At 43.7% G+C, this 8,947-nt stretch overlaps 1 protein-coding gene across 1 annotated transcript in view; it reads left to right on the forward strand.

Moving 5' to 3' along the window:
- The window catches only part of Tmem131l (transmembrane 131 like), a 167,801-nt gene that overhangs the window by 151,546 nt on the left and 7,308 nt on the right, over positions 1-8,947 (forward strand). Inside the window, exons 29-30 of the mRNA XM_015484360.2 lie at positions 2,157-2,235; positions 3,495-3,577. Of these exons, the coding sequence (XP_015339846.2) occupies positions 2,157-2,235; positions 3,495-3,577 (162 nt within the window). The remainder of the gene's footprint in view (positions 1-2,156; positions 2,236-3,494; positions 3,578-8,947) is intronic.

Below are 8,947 nucleotides of genomic sequence, written 5' to 3' on the forward strand. Positions count from 1 at the left end.
TTTTTTTTTTTTTTTTTTTTTTTTTTTTTTTAAGAGAGAGAGAGAATTTTAATATTTATTTTTTTAGTTTTCAACGGACACAACATCTTTGTTTTTTGTATGTGGTGCTGAGGATCGAACCCGGGCCGCACGCATGCCAGGCGAGCGCGCTACCGCTTGAGCCACATCCCCAGCCCCTTTATGCCATTTTCAGGTGTAAAGTGCGGTGGCATTACGTTCGTTCCCATGGTTATGCGGCCATCCCCAGTCCCCATCTGCAGGACTTCTCATTTAGTCTCTCCTGTTCCTCCTCCTTTTAGCTCCCATTACTCTCTTCTACTGTCTGTCCCTGTGAACTTGACTCCTCTAGGTACCTCGTGTGAGTGGGATCCTACAGTGACACTGTCTCTTTGTGCCTGGATTACTTCAGTCAGCATGGGTCCTCAAGGCTCACTCATGTTGTAGCATGAGTCAGGATTTCCTTCCTTCCTAAGGCTTAATATTCCATCCTGGTGTGTGTGTACACCATGTTTTCCACCATTGGTAACTTGAATGACAACACAGTTCTAGAGAATACTTTCTTGAATCCACTTCCTGTGTTACGTATCAGTTATGCATGTAATATTTTGTTCAGTGGAACATTTAGTAGAAGTTATTTTTGCAGCAGAATTTCTGCCAATTTCACAATGAATTTAAATGTTTCAAATGCCCTGAACATTCACCAATCTTGTCAAGAGAACAGACCTCTAAAAAACATAATAATTAATGCAGAGTTACTGTAAGTGGTATGCTTGTTGCTCAATTTAAGTTTTTATAGGTGTTCCAAATCAGTACAGTGGGATGAGATGGGTTAAGTTGTGCTTGAATGCTATATAATAGTTGGAAAATGTCCTCACTGTGAAAGATTGAAAAGACAAAGTGTAGTACAACCTCAAGAATGGAAAGTTATACTCCATGTATGTATAGTATGTCAAAATACTATGTCTAAAAAGAACAAATTTAAAAATACACAAAAAAGACAAGTATGTATAGAATATGATCCCAATTTATATATATATATATATATATATATATATATATATATATATATATATATATATAAAAATTTTTATATATGTATGCACACATAAAATGATACCTGAATGATCATATTGATAGTGTATTTGTAGATAATTTATAACTTTTCTTTAAACTTGAATTTCTAGCTCTCTGTCCCTCTGGAGATGGCCTGCATTCTCCCTGATGTATATCTACTTTCCCAAATAAGTCTGTGTCTGTGAAGAAAAATTTCTTATTTCTTTTTATTGATTTTTTAAAATAATGGACATATATTACTTTTATGAACTAAGTCAGTGAGCACTATAATTATATAGCTAATTTTTTTAATCAGGAAAAAAACTATTAAATGTTGCATAATATTGATAGTTTCAACTTCTCTCATAATGTAACATACATTATAGCAAAAAAATTTTTTTTAACCAGAGACTGAACCCAGGGGCACTTAACCATGGAGCCATATCCCAGCCTGTTTTTTTTTTTTTTTTTTTTTTTTTTTTTCTGGTGCTGGGGATTGAACCAGGCCTTGTACATGGTAGGCATACACTCTACCAACTGAGCTATATCCCCAGCCCTTGTTTTGTTTTTTAGAGATAGAATCTTACTAAATTGCTCAGAGCCTCACTTTTTGCTCAGGCTGGCTTTGGACTCATGATACTTTTGCCTCAGCCTCCCAAGCTGCAGGGATTATAGGTGTGCACCACATATCCAGCCTATACCAAAATTCTTTTTTTTTTTTTTTCATTTTGATTTGAAAACTTATTTCTTTCATGCATTCTCAATTCTCAACCAGAAGAAGATCAATATTTCTTATTTCTAAATTAAAAACATAAATAACAGGACATGACATTTCCAGGCTTTCTATCATACGTTGCTATGACCCACAATACCCAAATTCTTAAATCTAAGTGTTGAGTTTTATTTTAGCTTTTTAATGAAAAAGATGGTTTTTTAAAGGTCTTTTAAAAATGAATTGATTGTAAATATCAGTTTAAAGTTAAAACTGAACTTGCTGATTGGAGTTAATAATAGTGATAATCTATGCCTCTTGATACAGAATATATACAGTTGAATTGTACTGTTTTAGAAGATTTGTGATATGTGTTATTTTTTGAATGCAGGAGACAGTGTTTCCCAAAACGACTTTTCTTCTGAAACTCCTATCTCCTTGAACCTTTCTCATCACATCTGCAATCCCACGTAAGTTTTTATTTTTTCAGCCTTTATGATACTTTTTTATGTGCTTTTTCTTTCAGTCAGTGTGTTTTCTTGGCACTCGGTTCTGCAGGCTAAAATACAAAATAAGGATGCAGGACAGTAAAACCTGATTATATTAATAATTCAGAAAGATTGATCCTTCTAAGTAAACACAATTTACATGGCAGTCTCTGGTGTCACTGCCTTCTCAGTAATAGAGCAAATGTGTTGTTTCGGAAAGAGAAAGAGGAGGCAGGAGTTACTATAATGCTGGGAGGCATCTGCCCTTTGCTAAGCCTTGAAACAAAGCCAAGCATTGATAATTCAGAGGATTTTTAAAAACCTAATAGATACTCACACATTAGCAACTCCTCTGTATAATTTGTTCTGCAGCATTGGACAAGTATAAACAACTCTAGCTGTCTCTCTGTGTGCTCAGGGATTGGTTCCAGGACTCACTCCCCTGTGGACACCAAAATCTGTGTATACTCTGGACTCTTAAGATAAAATGGTGCGTGTTTGCATATAACCCGTGCACATCCTCATGTGCACTTTAAATCACCTCTAGATACTTATAAAACTTAATGCACTGTAAACAGGTGTTGGAACGTGTTGTGTAGGGAATAGTGACAAAGAAAAAGTCTGCACGCATTCAGGACAGGCATAGCCATCACAGGCCTTGTGATGCCTGAGCATCTTCCTGCATAACCCTCAACAACAACAGTATAACTTCTTCCAAATATTTTCAACCCGTGGTTAGTTGAATCCATAGATGGGAACCTGTGGATTTGGAGGGCTGATGGACCTTTAATGATTGAGAGAACAGGGTAAACCAGGAGAGAGTTTCAGAGTGGCAGGTGTAACCAGGTTTCCTGGGCACCTGCCTCCTGAGGATGGAGGGATGTAACTAGATGGGTGATGTGAAGAAGGAAACGCAGCTATCGGCCAGGCCAAGGAAGGCGCCATGAACTTTCAGTTAGAGGTAGAAAGTCAGCTCTGGACTAAGAATTGCTGCTGCCTGGCAGGAGGCAGACCGAAGTGGCAGGTGGCCTTAGTCACTTTGGTTAAATTTGTATTGTTTCATGAAAGCAAAACTTGGCAAGATCTCGGGAATTTATTTCTTCTCAGCTCTGCTGTACCTTTTTGTCTACATGATATTTTTGAGAGAAAGAATTCATGTAAAACCTCAGTTGGGCTTGGTTATGAAATTTCAATGTTCTTACACAGAAAACTCAGCAGTGCCTTCTTTGCTTGCCCCACAGAGACGTGAGTAACGTCCCACAGTACCCAGAGCCCTCCCAGCCCGGCCTTCCTGCTGGACCCGCAGGTGCTGAAGAAGACAAAGGTGAGGCACAGTACCCCTGGGGCCTGCCTTCGTGGCTGGAGAACTTGAGGAGACCAAGCGGGGGGCAGAGTGGGAGTGGGGGTAGGGTGGCATCTCCAAGGTACACTTGGAATCACGGGGGAGGCGCCAGCTTTGCAGGCGGGCGACATCAGGGCCTCTGCCCTTGCCTTGCTGTGGTGTCTTCTGACCTTCTGCACTAAACCCTCTCTGTGCAGCTGAGGCAGAGCTGTTCCAGCCCCACCGCTGGGTACAGTCGGAGCCCCTTGTCGGGGTCCCCTGCTCTAGTCAGAGATGAGAGAGAACAGAAGGGCCCAAGAGAAGTGAGGCCCACTTGGAGAGCAGGCCAGGGGCGAGGCTTCCACACTCCCTGCTTCCCCTTCCCTGGCCCTCTCCTTTTCCTGCCCCCCACTCACACTGTATGAAAACCTGTTAATCTAGCCTCAGTGCCCAGGTGACCAGCCTTGTTCCTGCACAAGGCCTGAAGCTAAGAGCTGAGCTCCCCGAGACGGGGGGGGGGGGGGGGGGAACGGAGGCCTTGGAGTGTGTGTGTGGGGGGGGCAGAAGGAAACCTCTCCTCCAACGGGGGGTTCATTCCCGACGCCCCTTGGTTTCCCTCTCCTTGATCCTGCTCTTCCACCTTTCTTTGTCTGTGCCTTTAGTCTCCTCTTATTCTGGGGCTTCTTCCTTGCCAGATCAGGGTCAGGGATCCTGACAGGATACTCCTGGTGTCATTCAGCTTTAATGCACATGCTTCCTTCTGCTCAGACACATGAAAGCTGGATGTAAAATCTGCTCTATCCATTGGAGAATTTCTATTTGGAAATACAGTGCCTCTGTGCTGTTCCTTGAATATGTTTTCCACTTGTCACATTATCAGCAGAAACAGATTATTTGTAAATTGGATCAAATGACGAGTCCAGTAAAGCAAATGTTTTTAATAAAAGGGAAATCTAAAATTGAAGGGTTTGTAATTTGCTAAGGCAAGAAGAGGGGAGGTTTAGATGGTCCTATATTTGTTCCTATGAGGTAATTGAGGAAAGAGAGGATTTGATTAATGGCAGGGAACTAAAAATTCAAAACAGACACCTGGGGCTGGGGGTGTAGCTCGAGAAGAGCACATGCTGGCTTCACTCCTTGGCACCAAAACCAAAACCAGAAACCCTTTACTGTACTCAGTTTCTGGTTGTATTGTCAACTTAGGGGGATGTGTATGTACTCTGGTGTTGTGATCCATGCGTATGTGTGTGCCCAGTGCCTTAACCCGCTCCTCCTTCATAGCCGGTATCTATTACACCTGGTCCGCTGTGACCATCCTTAGTTAGGTCCTGAAGTCACAGAAAAACAGCTTTTGCCTACAGTCTTCTGCCTTCAGAGTCTTGGCCCGTCCCTCCCAGCTCTGCACCTCCCTTCTCATCTGGCAGAAGTGCCCTGACCCCCAGGTGCAGTGGTTTCCCTGACTCTTCTCCCTTCCTTGCAGTCAAGCTACAGAACCCCTGTCTTGACACTTTGTTGCCTCTGTCTCATTCTCTTGGTCAATCTTGCTTTCTGTCTTACTGGAAAGAGAAAAGCAATGCGAAACCTTTCAGGAAGCTCCCACACCCCCTCCACACGCCCCACCTCCTGTTGCAGCCTGTGGAGTTGTTGGTGCCATTCTCCTGTCCAAGGCTGTTGTCGCGAACTTCTCATCAGTTTTGTCTTCACAGGTCACTCCCATGTGCTCGCAAATATGCTGTAAGAATCCAGCAATAGCCCAGACCCCTTCTCCCCACTCATTTCAGTCACTGCTGCTCAACTTCTCAGCTCCTGTTCTTAGGGGACTCCTCTAAAGAACAGCCGGTGCCTGCCAATTCAGGTTCTTTGCCTCCTGTGCTCCGTAGAAGTCCTCAATCCAGCTCTTGCACCTCCTCTCCACTGGAGCACTGCTGCTGGTGCCTGGTGTTTCCCCATTAAGTCCCTGGGCAGCTCTGACTCTGGTCTCCGTGTCACATGCTGTAGGTTCCTGATTCAGCGCCTCCTCACCTCTTCTCATGATCACGCTCATGATCACGGCCCTCCAGAGCATCATCTCTGTAACCCTTGTGGATCTCACCTATTTTCAAAGCTTTCAGTGTCACTCTGTACCCTGAGAACTCCCACATTTGTGTCTGCCACCTGGGTCTCTCTGGAACTCTGGCATCATCAGTGACTGTCAGTTTGACATTTTTTTCTGGGGGTTCCAGCAGGTACCCCCATTACTCGATCATCTCCCTCAGACCTGCTCTCCTTATAGTTTTCCAATCTTTCTGATTATTCAGGTCCCAAGTCTAGGAGTCATCCTGGAGTTTGCTTTCTTGTGTCTCAGATATGCTGCAGTCTTATTCTGTCAGCAGGCCGCCTTCCAGACACCCCAGCATCTGGTCACTGCCCACCACCTCCACCATAGTTATCCAGGCCATCCTGACTTCCCACTAGTAGGATCACAATAACTTCCTAACAGGTCTCCCTGCTTCTACCCTGTCCCCATTGTTAACACAGAGGCCGGAATGATTGTGCTGAACACAAGTCAGATCACATCACTGGCAAGAACCTCAAAGCCTCTGAGGTTCTTCTGCTACTTTCAAGTTCACAAGTTAGCTGCTGACATTTTGTATGAGCTGGCAGAAGACAAAAGCCACCTGGGTCCAAGACAGAAGGCTAGCCCAGGAGGCTGCATGAGCATCAGCATGTTCATGCCCGCTCCCCTTGCCTCTGGTGCCATGGGGGTGACAGACAGGAAAGGAACCCTGAACTCAGGGAACCTGAGTCTTTTACCATGGGCAGGAGGCATTGTCTTTATTTTAGTAGACATTAAGCATACTTGCCCTTGTTCCAAAAGCAGATATTTCCTTTATCTTTGAGGCTTTGCCTAAAAGCATTCTTGGAAACATAGGCCAGAATCAAGGGGTTTCTGTTGGCACACAGTACAGAAGCGTAGAGACTTGTCTTATGATATGCACACTTCTTGTTTCTGTGTGTAGCCTTGGCTCCTGATTTTCTCTTGAGTGCATTGTTCTATTAGCAATTCTTTTTGATTTTTATTATTATTTGTAGATGGATACAATATCTCTATTCTGTGTATTTATTTTTATTTGGTTGCTGAGTATCAAAGCCAGGGCCTCACATGTGCTAGGCAAGTATTCTACCATTGGGCGACAACCCCAGCCCCAGCAATTCTTAATTAATCATAATTAAACAGAAGGTGGGATCAAGTCTGTCTGATTTGTCACTTACAACATTATAGCAGCTGCTATCAACAGGATTCGAAGCAGCAGAATGAAACCACCCTGCTGTTTTGACTTCAGTGTGCCCCAGAGAATCCAGCCCCATCCAGCCGAACAACTCCCATAAACCCCCGAGGTCTACATAGGAAGCCAGGTGGCTTGCTCTGTAAGCCATTTCTGCATTGGCCTTCCCCTTGGCAGGAGGTGGTACTCTGGTATAGCAGAGTATGTTTATGATGGCACAGATTCCCCCTTGGCCTGCAGGAGGGCAACCCCATCATCCCTGACATCTCTGGGCAGAGAGATACCTTCCAGGGTCAACATGGTATCTTTGATCGCTTTGGCCTGGCCAGTACCAAGGACAAATGTCATACCACCTTTGGTTTTTGGTTTTTAAAGTTAGGGTGCCACTGTGTTGCCCACGCTGACCTCAAACTCCTCCTGGGTTTAAATGATTTCCCACTTCAGTCTCTCAAGCCTCTGGGATTATAGGCATGTGCCACCGCAGCCAGCTAATGCCACTTTTCTAGTCGGATGGACTTTGTCTCATAGTGATTACTACTCAAGCATGTTTAGGAGCAGGAAGTTTTCCCCGGGGCAGCCTCATTTTTGAGCAAGCATCGTCATATGTAGGCTGCATCATCTGTTGGTGGTATTTCTTCAAATACTCAGAGGTCTCTCAGACTTACCCCCAAGGAGCAAATCTCTGTTTTGGGGAGGGAGGCCAAGTTCCTGCCTGGCTTCCCCACAAGAACAATCCTGGGGCACTTGCGTAGTCCTGGAAGGAGAGTGCCGTTTACAGTTGTTGGACTTCCTCGGGTGGGACCTCTGTCAGGCAGAGCGCAGGTAGACCGTGTCTCCAGTGTGGTCAGCAGTGGTCACAGTCCGGAGGGCCACGGTAGCTAGTGGCCACAGTGGAAGCGTACAGTCCTCCCCCCTGTGGGGGTGGACCCAGCAGTAAGGATGGCAGTCTGGGTGGGGCAGACTCCACCGGTGGCTAGATTCCACCTGGTCTGAGCAGAGAATGGGCCCCAACAGGGGGCCTCTAGTTCAGTGGCCTGGAAGTATAATGAGAGACCAAAATTTGTTTCTGCATTTCACAGTCCCAAAGAGTCCTTTTTATTTTATTTATTTTTTAATTGGAACTATTTTTTTTATTTGAGGTTTTTTTCAGATCCTGAATTTCTAAATCTACAATGGAACAACCACAGGATTGGGAATATTGGTTCTGAGATAGAACCATTTGCTGATGAGAAAGTCCAATTCCAACCAGGGAAATTTACCCTGAGTCCAAGTCTTTTCAGTTTAGTGTTACTACTACCACCTAGAAAAATAAATCGAAGTACCCATCTGGGTTGAAGAAAAAGAGTTACTTACTTATGACTTCAAAAAATGGGACTATGTAATCTAAAATTCCAAAAGAGTCAAATGGTGCTACATAAGACATTTTTGTTTCTTTTTCTTAGGAAGAAGGAGTTATATAGAAACTTCTAATTTTTTTTTTTCTACTGTATGACCAAAGTCGAAGGCAGGTCATACTCTAGGGTCTATCATACCTTCTTAACTAAAAAAACTATTCGTGCTACTTTTCTTCCAGGTTGGCCACATGGAAAACTAACTCTACTGTGCTATGTGACTTCACAAAAAAAGGGTGAATAAAACTATAGTACAGCAGCCTCTCATCTTGGGAAGGTGGATAGGGTTCCATCATGGACTCAAACTGGGCTTGCTTTGACCATTCTTTCGATTAAATGTAAGCATGCGTTTACAGGGTTAGCTGCTACGCAATTTGCTCCTTCTGTGGAAGAATGACAAAATTTTAAAATAGCAAACGTTCCAAGACTTTTGAAAAAGTCAACAACAGCTGCTTTCTCCAGGAGAAAAATCCCTGTTATCATCCAAAAATGTGGATTTACACGTGAAAATAGGTATATTGGACATGAAATCAATCTTGGTATCTTGTCTTTATGCTTCTTCACCACATCAAAGGGTTAACTGCAGGCCTAGGCAGCTCAGTGGTAGAGTGCTTGCCTCGCATGTGTGAGGCACTGGGTTTAATCCTCAGCACCACATAAAAAAATAAATAAAGGCATTCTGTCCATCTACAACTACAAAAAAAAAAAAAAAAGGA

Source organism: Marmota marmota, unplaced genomic scaffold (assembly GCF_001458135.2).
Source record: "Marmota marmota marmota unplaced genomic scaffold, marMar, whole genome shotgun sequence".
In the NCBI taxonomy this organism is placed as follows: domain Eukaryota; kingdom Metazoa; phylum Chordata; class Mammalia; order Rodentia; family Sciuridae; genus Marmota; species Marmota marmota.